Source organism: Mustela erminea, chromosome 17, assembly GCF_009829155.1.
Source record: "Mustela erminea isolate mMusErm1 chromosome 17, mMusErm1.Pri, whole genome shotgun sequence".
Taxonomy (NCBI): Eukaryota; Metazoa; Chordata; class Mammalia; order Carnivora; family Mustelidae; genus Mustela; species Mustela erminea.
Genome location: NC_045630.1, coordinates 46,811,515 through 46,832,407, shown reverse-complemented (window position 1 = coordinate 46,832,407; position 20,893 = coordinate 46,811,515). Strand labels below are relative to the sequence as shown.

The 20,893-nt window shown below is 34.7% G+C and overlaps 1 protein-coding gene across 1 annotated transcript in view; it reads left to right on the top strand.

The window, feature by feature from the left end:
• The window catches only part of LOC116576091 (complement factor H-like), a 37,881-nt gene extending 19,172 nt beyond the window's left edge, over positions 1-18,709 (top strand). The window contains exons 4-14 of the mRNA XM_032317900.1: positions 929-1,105; positions 1,849-2,031; positions 2,142-2,324; positions 4,733-4,906; positions 8,990-9,172; positions 9,635-9,844; positions 11,720-11,896; positions 12,608-12,784; positions 13,775-13,948; positions 17,665-17,847; positions 18,295-18,709. Coding sequence (XP_032173791.1) covers positions 929-1,105; positions 1,849-2,031; positions 2,142-2,324; positions 4,733-4,906; positions 8,990-9,172; positions 9,635-9,844; positions 11,720-11,896; positions 12,608-12,784; positions 13,775-13,948; positions 17,665-17,847; positions 18,295-18,488 — 2,015 coding nt within the window. The 3' untranslated portion in view covers positions 18,489-18,709. The remainder of the gene's footprint in view (positions 1-928; positions 1,106-1,848; positions 2,032-2,141; positions 2,325-4,732; positions 4,907-8,989; positions 9,173-9,634; positions 9,845-11,719; positions 11,897-12,607; positions 12,785-13,774; positions 13,949-17,664; positions 17,848-18,294) is intronic.
• The last annotated feature ends 2,184 nt before the right edge of the window (positions 18,710-20,893 follow it).

Genomic DNA, 20,893 nt, shown 5'->3' with positions numbered 1-20,893 from the left:
ATTTAAAGGGATGATTTTCTTAATTGAATAAGAATAATCTTAAATTGAATTATCATAATCAACAGTTTATTAATAGATGATATAAATTCTAGGTCCAATAAGAATAGATAGTTGTGTGTTATATAAATATTCAGGACACCTAGAATATGCCCAATTATGTGGCCTTGAACATGTTTCTTTATTTTGTTTCCTGTTTCAGTTTATGGTTCAGTTTTATTTCTTTACTAATATAATCAACATGATATAATACAAATTAAGGAATTTTAATAGTGTCTTTAAACCATATTAGAAATACCTTATATGTGTTCTGGTTCTCCAATTACATTTACATTAAATAAAAGCACCAACTATTATTTGAGTGCAATTTTAAAATTATAGCATCACTTTTTTAATACAAAAGAATACTTTTATGTTTTGACAGTACAAAACAATATCACATATTTTATAAATAAATGGCAGTTATAAAATCAGATCCAATACAAGTAAGTTGATGTTACAAACAAATTTTCAGAATACATATATCGCTATTCAATGCCTTAATATTTCTGAGTCCTCTATGAATTTAGAAGGTGTGTAACATCTAATATGGAGTATTTTTCAAAGAGGAGGATTTATCTGATGCCCCTCTGTATATGTAGTACTCAGATCCTCATTTTTTTAAATGATTTTATTTATTTATTTGACATACAGAGATCATAAGTAGGCAGAGAGGCAAGCAGAGAGAGAGGGGGAAGCGGGCTCCCTGCTGAACAGAGAGCCCAATGCAGGACTTGATCCCAGGACCCTGAGATCATGACCTGAGCCGAAGGCAGAGGCTTAACCCACTGAGCCACCCAGGAGCCCCCTCATTTTTATAAGACACATAAAATTAACTGTAGTGATGATTGATTAAATATTCTCACCAAATTATTTGACCTATTTTTTATAGAAATAGAATGCAAGGTTCCAGAAGTAGAAGAAAACTTAATTGCTGACCCCAGAAAGGAAAAATATAGAGTTGGAGACGTGTTGAAATTCTCCTGCAGATCAAGACTTAAAAGAGTTGGACCAGATTCAGTTCAATGTTACCACTTTGGATGGTCCCCTAATCTTCCAACATGTAAAGGTGAATATCTATCTTACAACCGCTAAAACAGAATTAGGATTTGGATATCATCCCTTTTTTACCTCTTAATTTTCTGTTGGCTTTGAGTGTGTCTATAATCTAGTGCATTAAGCCAGGACATGAGCTGGGGAGTAGATACGTCAGACTTCCTTATTTAAGCAATTAATCTCCGATTGTTTCCTGAAATATGTAGTGGAAGTATGCATAGATACACATATGATGTCTCACATTCCTTTTGTTATTTTTCCTTTTGCCTACAGTTCCACCATAATATTGGACACTTTGTATAGCCTGGGCCTTTCCTTAAGTTTCATTGTGTCTAAACAATATTCAAGCAGCTTATTGTCAATTCAATCACATGTATGCTTTAATCAAAGTTAAAACATCTGATCAAATGCTTCAAATCATGGCATTTTCTCAAACACTTCTAATAAAATGTTTCTATGGAATATGAATATTGCTGTAATTTATACAACCACATTTATTAATTGCTTTGCATACATCTTTAGAATACCTAGATTATTAAAAATATTTTCTGGGCTTAAATATGCTTCTAATACACTTGTTCAGTGTAAGTAATAGAACTGGGAAACATCTTTCTGGTGTAACAATGTTGTTTAAGAATGCTATAATAAATTATATTGTAAATTACATAAATTACTTTTAAAAACTCTCTATTTTATGGATTTTTAAGTTGTAGAATAGATAATTCAACCATTATTTACACAGTATTTCTCTTCTAGAGCAAACAAAACAGTGTGCTCCACCTCCTCAACTCCTCAATGGGAAAGTTAAAGAAACACAAAAAGAAATCTATGAACACAATGATTTGGTGGAATATGTTTGCAATACTAGATTTCTGATGAAGGGCTTTAAAAAAATTCAGTGTGTTGACGGACAATGGACAGACTTGCCTATGTGTATTGGTAATGTATAAAAAATATTCATATTTAAACAGAAATCAACACTTTATGTATTCATATAAACACATAAACTGCATTTTGTAAGGAAACATACTTTTGTGAAATTTTCACAGAGGTGGAGAGTACATGTAGAGATATACCTGAACTTCATTACGGCTCTGTGGTTGAGTCTTCTGCCATTCCCTATCGCCATGGAGATTCAGTAGAATTCAATTGCATGGAAGACTTTACAATGATTGGACACAAGTCAGTTACATGTATTAATGGAAGGTGGACCCCACTTCCTCAGTGCATTGGTGAGAAGACACTTCTCAAATTGACAGTCAATAAATTTAATATGTTATTGCAAAAGCTATATTTGTGAATATGTTTTTGAAATTTAGGTACATTCTTGAAAATGACCAGTCAGTAGAGGTGCCTGGGTGGCTCAGTCAGTTAAGCATCTGCCTTCCACTCACCTCATGATCTCAGGATCCTGGGATTGGACCCTCACATCAGGCTCCCTGCTCAGCCAGGAATCTGCTTCTCCTTCTCCCTCTGACCCTCCTTCTCATGCTCTCTCTGTCTCTCAAATATGTAAATAAGTTCAGGTATATCTCTCATTTTTAAAAAGTCAGTTCTTCAATTATAATGAAAGCAGACATTACTTATAGCTCATTATATGTCTACAAATTAGCAATAGAATTTTATCAGTATTTCTGTCTCTGATAATAACACTGTTTTTAAGTATGAACCTGAATTTTACTTATGGTTATTCATATGATTTAAATATGAGTACTAATGCCAGGAAAATGGAACTATATTTGCATAAATACCACTTTTGTTTTCAGGTGGAACTCAATTTCAGGCCCTGGAAAAGGAAGTTAATACACACTTGCTACATTACTACATTGCTATAGGAATCTTGCCTCTCTCCAAGCCTCTAACAATTTCCCAATCTGTTTCAAATGCAACAAGTTAATGTGCTGAGGGTGGGTGGGCTGTAGGCCCTCTCAGTCAGTAGAACTCCATCGAAAGAGGCAGTCAGGGTTAGGCCAGGAAACCAATCTGATGGATGACTTCACTCAGGTTGATGTATGTAAATCATCCTGACCTTTGGATGACCAAGTCTTTTATGACTAACATGGAAAATATTGGGGACCCTTTTCATTTTTCTCTTGGAATGAGTTCTTTCCTAGAGTTTTCCTAAGTCCTACATTCAAAGAGAGCTCTGAGTGTCCCATCTTACTTATTCATCAGATTTCTAGGCATTAATTGTTCCAAGGAGAAGGCAGGGCTTAGGCACACGGTCCATGAGAGCAGAGATTTACTCCTCTTTTGTTCATGATGTATTCCCAATACCCAAAAGACTGGCAGACATAGAGCACACGTTAAACAGGAGTTTGTTGAAGGAATCATAAGTTTGGTTGTTTATTAATCCTTACATTTTTGCTAAACACATTCCCATTGGACGTACTGTCAGTCCTTCAAGACCAAACCTCATCTTTGTCCTCTTCTATCTCCACAAATGATCACCCCCTGCTTCACATCAGGGAAAACCCAAAGTTATAACAGGCATGAAAATGCTCAACTTTTCACTCTTATTCTAAATTATCTGCTTCAATTATTCTTCTTTTCTGATCTCAGAGTTGGCCTTCCAATGATTAATCTTCTACCTATTTTCAGCTTAACATAATCCCCTTACACCTATCATAGCCCTTACTCCAATTTTCTTCATTCAGTATTAATATCGTACCTCCAGCTAGTCTAGCTGTTCACTCTTCTCCCAATGTTTATTTTCTCCTAATAAACAAAGAAATTCTTTCAGAAACCAATCAGTCATAGCGCAATGAGAACAACCACCACCCTCCTTTTGTCCCTCAGTTACCATCACCTGAACATCTTGTTTTGTCTCACTCAACATTGTGGACAAGCCTTAAAAACAGGACTAATTCTCAGCCTCTAGTGTGTTTTGAATTAGTCTCCTTTGTTTGATTTTTTATTCCAAATCATTACTTCTTTGGCTAACCTTTAACAAAGACCTACATCAACTCATATTTTATCAAATCCAAAACATACTTCAATCTGCATTGAATTTTGGAAATATGTATTTATATAAAAGGTTGGTATATTTAACTCAGAGTCAGTAAAAATGTACTATTATAACATTATAATGTTGAATTATAGGGTGATCTGGTATATAAAATAGCTCTTCATAGATTGTAAGAGTATAAACAGGAAACAGGTTGTGGCTTTAAGCACTCAGTATCTTATTCCAAAAATCTGTTCCTATTTTTTAGCGATCATACAAAAGATCTACTTAAATATTCACATTCTGTAAGAGACATCTTAGCTGTACTTTTCATATTGTATTACATTACCTTTATTGAAAAAATATATTTAAGCTAGCAATTTCATATATTCTACTTCCACAGATAAATGTGGGACCAAATGTAGTCAAGGTGATGTCTGTTCAATATGTAGATCATCCTAAAAAGTGAGCCTCTTACACTTTTCTAATCCCAGAAATCTCCAGGACTGAACATGAGACTTATGTTCATACATAAGAGCCCATCTCATGCCATTGGTCAGGAGTAGATTGGTTGGTGGGAATTATGGGCTCAGATGCTAATTTCATTATACTATTGACTCTAAGTTATTTTTTTTTTGCAGTAGTTGCTTTGATTCTTATTAGTCTTTTCAAGGGAATATTTTCATTTTATAGCAACGGATGAACTTGAAAAATGTAAATACAGCTTGACTAGAAAAGAGGCACAACCATTAGGTAAGACTGTATATGATCATAACCAGAAAATAAGTTATAAATGCAGAGAAGGAATAAAGCCAAAACACTCAACATGCATAAATGGGCGATGGAACCCTGATCTAAGCTGCACAGGTAAGCTCTTATTTTCAAAAACTTACTCTATTTCTTCCTAACTTGTAATTTTAGTATTTTTGCATCTTTTAAAATTTTTTGTATTAAAATTTTATGTATTTTTATGTATTACTACACATAATTTTTCAGCTGGAAGGAAATTCAGAAACTAGCCCAAACACTATTCCTAAATATTAATTGCATCAGTGCCTTAGTCTGCTATAAAACAAAACCCAGAAACGTGGTGGCCTTAAATTAACATCTGGTCAGGTAGCTTTAAGAATTAGCGTTTTGGGGGGCACCTGGGTGGCTTAGTCATTAAGCATCCGCCTTTAGCTCAGGTCATGATCCCAGAGACCTGAGATCAAGCCCCACATGGGGCTCCCTGCTCAGTAGGTAGTCTGGTTCTCCCACTCCCACACCTCCTGCTTGTGTTCCTCTCTCACTGTGCCTCTCTCTGTCAAATAAATAAATAAAACCTTAAAAAAAAAAAAAAAAAACTCTGTTCTCTGCAGCCCATTGGGTCTCCTGGATGTGAGACCCTTTGGTTTTCAAAGCCAGGTGTTTTAGGGGCTCATCTTGCTTTTGCAAGTCCCAGAGTTTGGGGTGCTGATGTGAGGCACGAACCTTTTTCTGCTCAGGGAGAAGCTTTTGTGGGAGAACACCTGACTGTGTGTGGCCCTGCCAGAGATGGGGTTTCTGTCCCTACTGGGTCTTGCACATTGGTTTTATACTCTGACACTATATCAGTTCCATTATTCATTTTAGGTACTATTTTGTAGATCTGTTGCGATTTCTGTAAGCAGTTATATCACTGAAAATACAAGATTTTATTTTTGCCCGTTCATTTTTATTTGCTGACTAGGACCTCTGGTAAACTGTTGAAACCAAGCGATGAGAACATACATCTTTGTCCCATTCCTGATCACTGGGAGAGGGTATTCAACATTTTACCACAAGTATAATGTCAGTTTAGGATTTCTGTAAATGTCCTTATCAGTTTAAGGACATTGCCTTCCATTCTCACTTTACTGAGAAATTTTATGATCACCAATGTTGAATTTTTTTAATGCTTCTTATGTATCTCTTGATATGATAATCTGACTTCCTTAATTCTGTTAATACAGTGAGGTATAGACATGAATCTTGGGATGTTGAACAAATCTCTCTTCCCTAGAGTTAACTCTACTAGATGGTGACATGTTATTCTTTCTATATTTTCATGTACTCAATTTGCTGATATATTTTTAAGGAGTTTTGCATCTATAGTCATGGCGAATATAAATCTATAGTTACTTTTTTCTTTAAATGCATCTCCCAAGTTTTCTTATTAGGATTATCGTGGCCTCATAAAACAAAATGTGGACTGCTTTCTGCTTCTCTGTTTTCTGAAAGTATTTATGTAATATTATTATTACACATATTATTATTTTATTATGTTTACCTTAAATGTTTGATAGACTTTACCCACAAAGTCATCTGATATATAATTTCCTTTTTTTGGAAATTTTTCTTGATGAATAATTCAATTTGTTTAATAAATAATGAAATATTCATATTTCCTTATTGTCTTTTGTAATGCAAGGAAATTATATTTTTGAAGAAATGTCTCTCTTTTATCTAATTTATGAAGTTGATTGGTATGCAATTGTTTTAATAGTCACTTAATATTCTATCTTCCTTTTAATTATGTAATTTGTTAGTATCACTTCTTTCATTCTTGACATTGATATTTGTTTCTCTCTTATACTTGATTATTCTTCCTGGGTTTTTTTTTTCTTCAGCTTTATTAATATTTCCAAATAACCAATTTTAATGCTTAATTTTCTTCATTTACTCTCTCTTCTATTTTTTTAGCCTTATTAACATTCACTGTCTTTTCTGTTTTCTTTTTTCTATTTGTCTTCCTCAATTTTCTCTCTTCTGTGGGCTTAACTGTTTTTTTTTATTCTAATTACATTGATTTTAATTTTAGATTTCATTTCTTAAGGTAGAAAATTGAAACATGGATTTAAACCATCCTACTTTTTAAAGAGAAACTCCATTTTTCCCTCCCTGCTGTAGCAGTCTCAAAAATTTTATATACATTTCATTTTCATTTAATTCTATCTGAAATGGTTTCTAATATTCCTTGTGAATTCTTCCTTAATATGTCATTTATTTACAATTTTTTTGCTTAATTTCCAAATATTTATTTTTTCCTAAATAGAGTCATTCTCTTTTAAGAGTTGATTGCTGTACAAAGTACTGCAAAAAAAAAAAAAAAAAAAAAAAGAAAGAAAGAAAGAAAGAAAGAAAGAAAGAAAAGAATAATTTTTAAAACTGGAAGTAAAATAAAATACAAATAATTAATTAAAACACAAAAATATAGAGAGACTATTTTTAAAAGCATAAACAGATGATTTGCAGAATAGTAATTTTGCCTTTAGGGAAATTTAGTTGCTAGACCAAACTCTGGCAAATGTATCAGAAGTACAAATTAAGATTATTAGGGCAGAAATGGTTAAATATCAGATACAGAAGAAACTCAGTCCTTGATACTGCATTGAAAAAATATGCCAAGATATTTGGGACAAATAAGAAAAAAGTTTCTGGTTAAATATAAAATACTTCTACACTTAGAAATAGAAAATATGAGAAAGAGAAAATATAAGATAGAAATAGAAAATATTAGTAAGCATGAATAGAGTGTATTCAGTCAAATATTTCTCTGCATTGACTACAAAATCTTTGGTAACTGAAGGGACTTACAAGACTCCCCAGATGGGGTGCCTGGGTGGCTCAGTGGGTTAAAGCCTCTGCCTTCAGCTCAGGTCATGATCTCAGGGTCCTGGGATCGAGCCCCATGTTGGACTCTCTGCTCAGCATAGAGTTGGCTTCCTCCTCTCTCTCCACCTGCCTCTACCTATTTGTGATCTCTGTCTGTCAAACAAATAAATAAAATCTTAAAAAAAAAAAAAGTCTTCCCCATGTACACGCACATAAGGCCTTTAATGAAATAAATGCACTACAGAAGAAAGCAAAATCAAGGAATCATAAAGAGGTCCAAAAGCCTCCAAGTAGAGCCATACAGAGTCTTCCCTCAGTTTTGAACAAACATGCTTTGTCTTCAGATTAAGACCTGCCACCATACATGTGTGGTATCTCAGTTCTTTAAGAGCTCAAACACAAGTTTACAGAGGAATCATTTGTCCCTGCTGGTCAAGCAACTGAAGCCAGCCTGTCTGATCTGTTCAAGAGGGTGCGTTTCATTAACCTTCCTATCTCTCAACAGTGTAGGCAAGCTAGGAAACAGTACCTCCAAAGAGTTTTGTAACTTTAAAAACACAGTTTAAGGGTGCCTGGGTGGCATAGTTGTTAAGCGTCTGCCTTCGGCTCAGGTCATGATCCCAGGGTCCTGGGATCCAGGCCCCACATTGGGCTCCCTGCTCAGTGGGAAGCCTGCTTCTCCCTCTCCCACTCCCCCTGCTTGTGTTCCCTCTCTGTCTCTCTGTGTGTCTCTCTCTGTCAAATAAATCCGTAAAATCTTAAAAAACAAAAACACTATAAATTATTAAGGACCATATCTAATCCTTATCTTAGCCAAGAATATGTAACTGATAATTATCATTTGTTTCAATTTGTATCAATTGATAATTGATCATTAACGGTATGTAATTCTTCCTCTTACTAATTAGCTTCCATTCCACATCTTGTGAAGGTTTTTAATCCAATCACAATACATTTGATTATGGATATCTGTAAATAGGATCCCAATATCAGTATTTATTTGGTGCCTCTTACTGAGAGGACAATTCAGTTAGAACCTCCAAATGGTTAGAAATCATTAAAAGTTGCAAATGTTTTTCAGTGTTTACATAAATTATGCAAGATTTATCACAGAAAGAATAAAACACAGTTACTACAAGACGATGAGACTATAAACCACACGTGATATATTAAATTGCTCTACAAGCTGATAAGTATAAGATGTTTAAATATAGACCATAATGTCATTATTTAATCATTAACAGTACATTATTATTGAGTTTTCTGTTTTAATTATCTTTGTAATATGTTTAACTTATAATTTTTAATCAAGAAATCTAATTTTAATATTTTTAGAAGTTAGCACACAGCCGTGCCCTCCTCCACCTCAGATTCCCAATGCTCAAAATATGGCAACGACGGTGAATTATCAGGATGGAGAAAAAGTATCTGTTGTCTGTCAGAACAATTATATAATTCAGGGTGCAGAAGAAATTGTGTGCCGAAATGGAATATGGCAGTCAATACCACGCTGTGCTGGTCAGTAGCCCATAACTTGCTTTATAACATTCTTCCAAATGAGGTTAATGCTCCTCTGTGCTCTGTGTAAAGGAAACTTTCTCTAGATCTGTTTCACTTTACCTCGAAGCAGTAAATTACAAACTAAGTATACACATCAATCGGTATTCTAACACTTCCGCTGTGAAATGAACAGACAACAGCTTTGGGCTATTGTGCAAATACCATAGAAAATTTCTGTTTACCCCTATTTTACTCCTCATAATGAACAGGACAAGAATGAAGGGGCATAGCAAACAAGTAGATAATAGCATAGATTTTATGGAGATACATATGCTTCCAAGTTGCAAATATTTTTCAGTGTTTTGGTATCTAATTTGTCCAAGTTATCCTTATTTTAAAACCCCAAATGGTATTTGATTGCATTTTTCAATTTATACATTGTATCTATACTTGACCCTTTGCTCTCTGTTCTTCATACAGAAAAACTCGGGTGTCCTCAACCACCTCCTATAGAACATGGAACCATTAAATCGTCTGAATTTTCAGAAGGAATAAAAGAAACATTGAAACCTAATCTTTACCCACATGGCAGCAAACTAAGTTACACTTGTGAGGATGGTTTCAGGATATCTGAAAAAGAGGAGATAACATGTGAGGTGGGAAAATGGAGTTCTCTACCCCTGTGTGTAGGTGAGGACAGTATGCAAACTAAAATTCTAGTTTCAATTTTCAGTAAGAGCCATTAATATAAGTGTCATCAAAGTCATGAGAAAGAGTCTTAAAAAGAAAGAAAGAAAAACAAACTGTCCTTTAGGTTTCTTAATATGTAAAGTCATTTATATAATCATGTACTTTACCAATTTCTGCATAATCAAATCTATCCCATTTTTGTTAATTTTATTGATTTGCTATAGAATCAGTTTCAATGATGGCAATTGTGTAATTAAAACTAGGTGTGTAGTGCAATTAAACCTACCTATTCATATAGGTATGCCTATTCATATTCCTACCTATTTATATAAGTTGTATGTAACTTTTGCTTTGCTTTGCCATCAGCATTGTTTTTCTTATCATTTCCTTCTTGATTTTTTTACAATATATGGTACTAATCTTAAGATGATTAACTCCCAATGCCTTCTTTTTGTTATTCACTATATTGGTTTAAGAAACACTGATAGTCTCTCTCATAAATATATTGACATTTTTTTTATTTTTTGATTTTTTTAAGTTTTTCTTAAATTCCAGTTAGTTGATGTACAGAGTAATATTAGTGTCAGGTGTGCAATATAATAATAAATCAATTCCATACAGCAACTAGTGCTCATTACAAGGTCCCTCCTTAATCCCCTTCACCTATTTCACCCATCCCCCTGACCACTTCCCCTCTGGTAACCATCAGTTTGTTCTCCATAATTATGAGTCTGTTTTTACATTTATATCTCTCTCTTTTTTCCCCCTAGCTCATTTGTTTTGTTTTGTTTTTTAAACTCCACATATGAGTGAAATCATGGTATTTGTCTTTCTCTGATTTATTTTGTTTAGCATTATAGTCTCTAGCTCCACCCATGTCATAGCAACTGACAATATTTCATTCTTTTTTATGGCTGAGTAATATGCATACTGCCTTTTCCTTATCCATTCATCTATCAATGGTCATTTGGGCTACTTCCATATCTTGGCTATTGTAAATAATGCTGCTGTAAATATCAGGGTACATGTATCCCTTTGAATTAGTTTTTTGGTTTGTTTTGGGTAAATACCTAGTGGTGGAAATGCTGGTTCACAGGGTAGCTCTATTTTTAACTTTTTGAGGAATCTTCATACTGGTCTCCAGAGTGGCTGCACCAGTTTGCATTCCCACCAACGGTGCAAGAGGGTTTCCCTCTCTCCACATACTTACCAGCACCTGTTGTTTCTTATGTGTGTTTTTTTTTTTTTATTTTAGCCATTCTGACAGGTGTGAGGTGGTATTTCATTGTGGTTTTGATTTGTATTTCCCTAATGATGGCTGATATTGGGCATCTTTTCATGTGTGTTGGCCATCTGTACTCTTCTTTGGAAGACTTTCTGTTCATGACTTCTGCCCATTTTTAATTGGATCATTCACTTTTTCGGTGCTGAGTTTTATAAGTTCTTTCCATATTTGGATACTAACCCTTTATCAGATATGTCATTTGCAAATATCTTTTCCTGTTCTGTAGGCTACCTTCTAGTTTTGTTATTTCCTTCACTGTGCGGAAGCTTTTTATTTTGATGTAGTCCCAATAGCTTATTTTTGCCTTAGTTTCCCTTGCCTCAGGAAACATATCTAGAAAGAAGCTGCTACAGCTGATAATATACTGATTTTTTTTAGTTTCAAGGTCTTGCTCAGGTTGCCAGCTGGACACACATCAGAGTGGTGGTTTTACGAAGCATTTGTGCACCTTCTCTGTGTTATGATCGTAGCTCCTGTGTTACCACTTCTTTTCCAATTAGACTGCCAAATATGGCAACCAGTACCTAAAATGAAATTTCAGAGTTAATGAAATATGGAGTCATTCTTTCTTTCTTTCTTTCTTTTTTTAGGGCTTCCTTGTGCACCACCAGAATATGTGGTTCCACATAGTCTTCCTCTTCACAAATCAGACACTTACCAGTATGGAGAAGAAATAGTATACGAATGTGAAGAAGGTTTTGGGACTTATGGATCTGCATCTATAAAGTGTTTAGGAGGAAAATGGTCTCATCCACCAGAATGCATAAGTACAGTGTATTTAATTTTACTCTAAAGTTGATCAATATTCTTAATTCAGAGCATAAATAGTACAAATATGAAACCAGGCAGTAATTCTAAAATTTAACAAGGTATCTCTAGAAAGTTGTGTAGTCTGGTAGAAAATTAATAACCCTACTAATAATAAACGTGTGAAAGCATGAGCCCAAATTATTTCACTTTCACGTCACTTCATGTGCACATTCGACATCCTCTGATACACGTCCACAGACTCCTCCTCTCTGTGCCTGGATCACAGCTGGTCCCTGCTCAGCAAGCTCATCATTATTCAATTTACTGTTAGTTTATCAGTTACCTCCTTAGAAGTATATACTTTTCTAAGATATTTGATATAATTAAAAGTAACAGATTTTGATAGAAACCAAAAATACAAATACATACATAATGTAGGTGGCTCATATAAGCAAAAAAGAATTTCAGTGGAAGAAATGTGATATCAAGCATTACATGTATTTCTACCTTTTCAGACTTCCCTTATCATCATCCCCATATTTTACTTTTGATAAACATAGGACAATTCAATATAATTAAGTCAAAAGACTTCTAACACAGTTTTTCAACTTATAAAAATTGTGTTAGTTCCCACTGGTTTGATGTGTACTTATTATTCTACATTCTAGTTATTGGTCATTATGTGTTTTAAAAGATTTACCAAAGAAGTACATGTTCTTTTCTTTCAGAAACGGATTGTTTTGGCTTACCTGACTTTGGTATTGCCATACCCATAGGCCGGAAGAAGGACTTATATAGGTCAGAAGAAAAAGTAACTTTTGTGTGTCCAAAGATTTACCAATTGGATGGACCCAATTTTATACAGTGCATTAGGGGCCAATGGATAGGAGAGCCAAAATGCAAAGGTACTTCGATAAAATTTTAGAATCTATTTATCAAAATGTCTTAAGTAATATAAGATACAATTCCCTCTAATGTCATTTAAACAATGGATGTAGATGATTGTTTGAGGCCAGGTCAAAGAAGGTTTATGCTTTAACATAAAGGAATGAAACTGTGTACTCATTGGTTAGTCTGAGCCCAGTGGTTCTCAAACTATGGTCCCTGGAATAGCCCCATCAGCATCTTCTGGACAATTGTTAGAAATGCAGATGTAATTCACTGGCTCACTCAGACCTGTCGTTTCAAAAGCTCTGGGGCTGCAACCCTGTAAGTGTCTCAACAATTCCCAAGGGATTCAATGTGTGCTCCAGTTTAGGAACTGTAGCTGTGGCCTATTATTCTTTACACCCACCCAAATCTCACCAGTGAATTACACTTTGAATTCTCATTGAAATGTCCTTAAGCATTTGCAAAAAAAATAATAATAATTATAATTGAAGAGTGCTTTTAGAAATTAAACATGTATTTTTCTGTTCTTTTCTTCATCTCCTGTTTGAATCCTCGGTTAATCATCTTCTCCCTTCAAATCTAGTACTCTTCAAAGTGTGTTAATTCTTCATTTATTGTCTAAGGAGGTGCCTACTATGTTTATTTGTCTAAGGGCCTAAAATCACATTCATAAACAGGATGATTGCAAGCCAAAATATGACATCAAATGATTTTTTTATTATTATTTTCTTGTGGTTTACAAATTCATATTGAATTTATATATTTTGTAATATTGATTTTACTAAAAATGGGAAATGTCCAGAAAAACTCTCATTTTCATACAAGCTTAAATCTTACCAAAAAATATTTATCTCCTTTTCTTCAATCTTATATGTAAATTTCCTAAATTGGCACTCTTTCATGACAGATTAAGTGTTGATTTTAAATCTCCCTTATCCCATTCATTGACTTGCTACTCAAAATGATCATTACGTTAGAGATGCTATTTTTTTCTTCCTATTCAGATAATTCCTGTGAGAATCCACCCAAAGTGGAAAATGCAATTATCCTAGATGAGAAGCCTAGGTATCTACCTGGTCAGACTGCACGTTATGAATGCACCGAACCTTTTGAACTGTTTGGGGAAGTAGAAGTGTCATGTTTTAATGGGAACTGGTCACAACCACCTCAGTGTGCAGGTGAAGTATCTTATTTCACCTTGGGTTTTAGAGAATATATTAGGGACTAAATATGTCAATATGAATAAATATAGTGACATAGTTCTTATGAACTCTTTTTTTTTTAATCTCAAATAAAATGATGGTGCTTAAAATCCGATTTTTTCTTTTTGTGGACTGCATAGTGATAATATATATTTATTTTATGAAATACTTGGCCACATTAGGACCGTTGGAATCATGGAAAATTTTCTCTCTCTCTTCTTTTAGAGAGAGAGGGCATATGCGTGTAAGCAGTGAGGGGAAGAGCAGAGGGGAGGGAGAGAGAGAATCTTTAGCAGATGCCACACTGAGCATGGGGCCCAACACTGTATCTTACGACCCTGAGAGTATGACCAGAGCAGAAATCAGGAGTCAGACGTTTAATCGACTGAGCCACTCAGGCGCCCAGAAAATTCTCTATCTTAAGTGTTAAGAAGCTCAGTTATTTCCTGAGGAATAAATGTACTAAACATATGTTGGGGGTGGGGGCTACTTCACTTTGAGACACACAATCGATCAGCAGCTGGGGCATGATCATGGAATGTGATATGAATTTGGGCTTCTTCAGCATGTGGACTATAAAAAGGCAGGTTTCTAGCTGAGCTCAACAAGAGAATTTGTATATATAGAAAAAAAACTCTGAGAACTTGGTTATAGGACACTGAAGTATTTAGAGTTTAGGAAATATTATAGGAGGAGATATAATAGCTGCTTATTTTTCAAATCAAATTTTGCCTGGCATATATAGTTTCCAGTCTTTTACTTTGAGCCCACTTATGTTTTCACGTTGAAGTTAGTTTTTTTTAGTTGTCATATAGTCGTCTCTTGTTTGCATGTCCACTCTGCCACTTTCAGTCTTTTAACTGAAGAATTTAAGCCATTTAAAGTAATTATCGATAGATTAGGGGCTGGGTCAGCCATTTTGTTATTTGCCTTGAGTTTCTTTCCTCTGTTTCTCACTCCCATTTCTTTTTTTTTTTTTCCCATCCCTGTGGATTTTTGGAACATTTTCAAATAATTTTATTTTGATATGCTTTTGTTATTTTGAAGCATATCTCTTTGTATAGTTTTATCCATGGTTGCGCAAGGTATTAAGATGCAAATATATAGCTTGTCACTTTCCCCCTGGTTTTGACATTTTATCACTTCAGGTGAAATGAGGAAACCGTACTTCCACTTAAGTCCATTCACCCTCCCCACATTTTATTTTATTTTATTTTATTTTATTTTATTTTATTTTATTTTATTTTATTTTATTTTTAATTTATTGGGAGAGAAAGAGAAAGAGAAAGGGATTGGAGTGGTAGAGGGAGGAGAGAGAAAATATTCAGCAGACTCCACACCCAGCTTGGAGCCTGACACAGGGCTCAATTTCACAACCCTGACATCATGACCTGAGCTAAAGTCAAGAGTGGACACTTAACCAACTGACTGAGCCTCCCAGGCACCCATATGTTCCCCACAGTTCAAATGTAAGTGTCTGGAGTATTTCTTGTACATATATGGAGCCCCATATCAAATGATATAATGTCACACAAACACCAAACCTAACAAACTCCTTAGGAAAAAGAAAGTCCATCATATTTACCCTTATTTTTTCAGTCTGTTGTTTTTTCTTCCTTAGTGAAGTCTCAATCTTTACTCTGTTATCTTTTTCCTGATATCTGAAGAATTCCTCTAGCAGTTCTTTAAAGACGAATCTGCTGGAGATAAATGCTCTGTTTCCCTTTGTCTCAGAATATCTTCTTCTCTCCCTTAAACCCCAAAGGATACAATGACGGGATATAGCATTCAGGGCTGACAGTTCTTGTCTTCTAGCACTTGAAAAATGTTATCACTTCTTTCTGCTTTGAAGGTCACAGATGAGGACCCCACTGACATTTGAATTCTTTCTCCCTTATTAGTTTGCATAGTTTCTATGTAGCTGCTTTTGAGATTTTTTCTTTTCCTTTACTTTTCCTCAGTTTAATTATGGTGTATGTTGGCAAGATTTTCTTTGGGTTTGTCCTGTTTGGCTTTTTCAATATGAATGTTTATGCCTTGTAAAAATTTGGGAAATTTTCTGTCCATATTTTTGAAATTTTTTTTGGTTTTGTTTTCAATCTATTTTCAAAGTGAGTCATTTATATTCTGTAGTCAAGTTTAGTTAGCCTTCTGTCATCTGTAATCCATAATTGAGTCCATCCAGTGAGGTTTTTTTTAATTCCACTATTATATTTTTCAGTTCTATTATTCCCACTAGATTTTTGAAAACCATCATCAAATGCTGTGCCATCTCAGTGTTGTGATCTGTTGATTATCTTTTCTCTTCTGAAATTTTTCCAGGTCCTTGCTATGATGAATGATTTTCAAATATATTTTAGAATTTGGGGTGCTGTATTTTAAGACTCTGGATTTTATTGAAATATCTTATTTATCAGGCCTCCATAACTGCAGAGTGCAACTCCAGGGTTCCCACTTGGCCTCCACTGACACCATGGAAAGCAGTGAGGTATCTTGTTCCCTGACTGTGTCTGGAACCTTTGACCTCTGATCAACATGGGGAGAGGGCTGGTCGAGGTTTCTTGTAGGAGTTTCTTCAGGAGTAATTCAAGTATTGTTAAAAAAAAAAAAAAAATCTGTCTTGCTAGAATACTCCTTTCCTGAGCCTTTGGCTAAAGACAGCAGGCAATTCTTGGGACTTTTTTTCCCCTGAACTTGATCTCATTGCAGCTTCCAGTCTTCTTCAGTGCCCAGTCCAGGATCCATAGGCGACAACATGAAAACCCAAACAACTCACTGCAGTATAATTCCTTGAATACCAAGGCCTCAGATCAGATCAACGTCTTCTCTGCATCCTTCACAATCTCTTTTGTTGGTCTTTATAACATGTTCAGGATTTTTAGTGATACTGAGCAGAAGGAATAAGCACAAAGTTTCCTACCTCATTCTGTCCAGAACAGCAAGCCAGCAATTCCCTTTCCCATGACACAAATGTGTAATTCTTTCACTTTAATTAACAAAGTCGATGTTCCTTTTGTAATAGAAATGACAATCAATAAACAAGGACTAGAGATCCAATAGAAACTGCAGTACGTTGTATGTAACAAGAAAGTTTCCTTGTTCCTATTACCTATCCATCTGCCCAGTACTGATTCAGGAGGAAAAACACTTTTTAACACCAGAATATGGTAAAGCAGACATATATGTTAATGCTTTATGTATGCTTTTATGTGGCATAAAATATGATCTATAAAGGAAAGGTTTAAAAGTGTGATTCTCAGTTTAAGTGTTTAAAATTTCTTCAACAGGGGTGCCTGGTGGATCAGTTGGTTATTTTAATGTTACATATTTTTATAACATATGTAATGTGACATATCTTAATGTTAGGACTGCATCTTAACCATTGTTTATTGTTTAAGTGTATGCCTCTACTCAGGTCATGAACTTGGGGTCCTGGGATGGAGCCCCACATCAGGCTCCCTGCCCAGGGAGGCTCCCTGCCTCCCCCTACTTGGCTTCTGCTCTCTCTGTCTCCCTGACTCTCACTCTCTCTCTCAATAAATTCATAAAATATTTTTAAAAAAATAAAATAAAATTTCTTAAATGAATCATTTCTGTCAGCAGAAATCACAAGTCTTGATATTGCTTTTTTATTTGCTTTGTTTTAACCTGTTTTTCTTTGGTCTTTCAATAAATCAATTTTTTTTTTTTAGAACCTAGTGGAAAATGTTTGTCTCCTCCATCTGTTGACAATGGAGACATTACCTCATTCCCACTAGCAGCATATGCTCTGGGATCGTCAGTAGAGTACAAATGTCAGGCCTACTATGTACTTCAGGGACCCAGGACCGTAACATGCAGAAATGGAAAGTGGTCATCACCACCAAAATGCTTAGGTAAATATTTCACTATTCTCATGGATCCTGGAAAAATCAGTATAATAGATGCTTTGCTGTTATTAATAGATTTGTCATGAGTTAAAAAACATTTGTTGAATGCTAACTACCAAATACTAATGTGTAATGAAATAAAGTTGGAAAAAAAAACCTGCTGTTCAAGCAAAAGATCCTTTAATGAAAGAACTTGATTTCTTCATTTTAAAATTGATACTATGAATCTTTGATTACAGCATTCAATTATCACAGCTTAAACATAAACAATGGCCACAGTCACTAATTTTACATCATTAATCATTTAAAGTGATTAAAATGGACTCAATGGACTTTCAATGAATTGGTTTGAAAAAGGTTTTGAAAATGAAGCCCTGGACCAGTGTAGAAGATTCTACTTGAAAGTCTGAAATTCTGTTTTCAATGTTTTATGTTCTTTTTTTTATATATTAGAGCCCTGTACAGCATCAGAAGAAACCATGAGAAGACATAATATAGCATTTCGATGGTCTTATAAGAAAAACATATATTCTACAAGGGATGTGATTGAATTTGAATGTCTTCGTGGATATCGTAAAAAGACACCAGAGCGTACATTCCGAGCCACATGTCAGGATGGGAAACTGTTATATCCTGAATGTGGATAAAACAATGATTAAGATGCAGTCCTAAAATTAAAATATGTACATTTACTCAGAATTTTTCATTATCAATCCAATTCTCAGTTTATTTTTTCAAGTATTGTGTAACTCATTTATATTCATAAATCAGAATTTGTATTGAATAGTATATGCATGATGTGATGATAATCAGAGGGATGAATAAATCACTTCTTAAAAGCACCTCATTAAAACTTGGCCAGCCAAAATGCTTCATGTCCTATTCATACAATACTTACAGCAAGAAACTAGATTCAATCACTCCAGTGCCTACTTTTGTCCATCTTTCCCTCTAACTTTTTCAAAGCTTCTTCCATAACTTCTGGGACTGTCTGAGACTCTCTGTTCAGAGGAAATGGGAGAAAATGCTTTTCTCCATCTTTAAGGTTATTTCACTTCAAAAATACATAAGGCCTAACTATGTCATACCTACACAAGTAATAAGATGTAAGTAGTTATTATCTACTTATCTACCAAATGTAAGATGTAAGTAGTTATTATCTACTTATCTACCAAATGATAAAATGCAAGATCTTCTACAAGATAGCTATCTAGCACACATAAAAATTTGAACAAATCATAAAGAGAAATTAGAATCTAATTGGGTATGTAACTGGCATACTATAACATGAAAATGACCCAAAAATCCTGTATCAAGCATAAACACACACACACACAGAGTATAATTTGATCCTGCATAAATGTTTATAGAACAAAGATTGCTAGGAAGTACAATAAAATATTTATAATAATTATAGTTGAATTCAGAAATGTTAGGGGTAAGAGTTGTTGGTTAGCCACAGAATGGGAGAAAATATTCACAAGTGACAGTGCAGACAAAAGACTGATGTCCAAGATCTATAGAGAATTCCTCAAATTCAACACACACAAAACAGATAATCATGTCAAAAAATGAGCAGAAGGCATGAACAGATGCTTCTCCAAAGAAGACATACAGATAGCTAACAGACACATGAAAAAATGTTCATCATCACTAGCCATCAAGGAGATTCAAATCAAAACCACACTGAGATACCACCTTACACAGTTAGAATGGCCAGAATTAACAAGACCATAAACAACATGTGTTGGATAGGACGTGGAGAAGGGGGAACCCTCTTCCACTGTTGGTAGGAATGCAAGTTGGTGCAGCCACTTTGGAAAACAGTGTGGAGATTCCTTAAGAAATTAAAAATAGAGCTTTTCTATGACCCTGCAATTGTACTACTGGGTATTTACCCCAAAGATACTGATGTAGTGAAAAGAAAGGCCATCTGTACCTGAATGTTCATAGCAGCAATGGCCACAGTCACTAAACTATGGCAAGAGACAAGAGACCCTTCAACAGATGAATGGATAAAGAAGATATGGTCCATATACACTATGAGTATTATGCCTCCATCAGAAAGGACGAATACCCAATTTTTGTATCAATATGGACGGAACTGGAGGAGATTATGCTGAGTGAAATAAGTCAAGCAGAGAGAGAATTATCATATGGTTTTGCTTATTTGTGGAGCATGAGTAATAATATGAAGGACATTGGGAGATGGAGAGGAGAAAGGAGTTGGGCAACTAGAAGGGGGAGAGACTGTGGACTCTGAGAAACAAACTGAGCGTTTGGGAAGGGCATGGGGTGGGGAGTTGAGTGAGCCTGGTGGTGGGTATTAAGGAAGGCACCTATTGCATGGAGTACTGGGTATGGTTCATAAACAATGAATTCTGGAACACTGAAAAGAATGTAAAAAATAAGTAAATATTTTTTTAAAAAAAAGAGTTGGTGTTTAAGTCCTTAATGCTTACCTGTATTTTCCATGTTTTCTATCTTTGTATCACCTTTGAACTACAATAAAGGTGGTTATTTTATTTGGGTGCCTGGCTGGCTCAACCAGTGGAGTGTGCCCTCAATCTCAAGGTCGTGAGTTTGAGCCCCACGTTGGCTGTAGAGGTTACTTAAATATATAAATAAATCATTTTAAAATTAAAATAAAATAAGAATATATTAAAAGTAAGATGGTATATGTGGAGAATTATGAGGACCTCTTTGACAATGATCTTCAAATCTAATGATATCCTCGTGATTTTGCTGCTCAAGGGGGTTTTGGAATCATTCAACAACAAGAGTCTGAAATATGATTTTTATGTTCATACATTTCAAACAACATAATTAGTTGAGATCAGTTGACTGTGAACATTTTTATCTTCTACAAAACCATGAAAACTTTAAGATGAAAATAAACATATAATTAAGGTAAAAAATACTTCAAGGTGATATCTTATTACTTCATTTTGCATCAAATCCAGTGGCATTCTTAGAATGAGAAACTGGCTGTCTCCAATGGAGTCAATTTATCTAAATCTGAAACACAAGCGACAGCCAGTTTTCTCACATT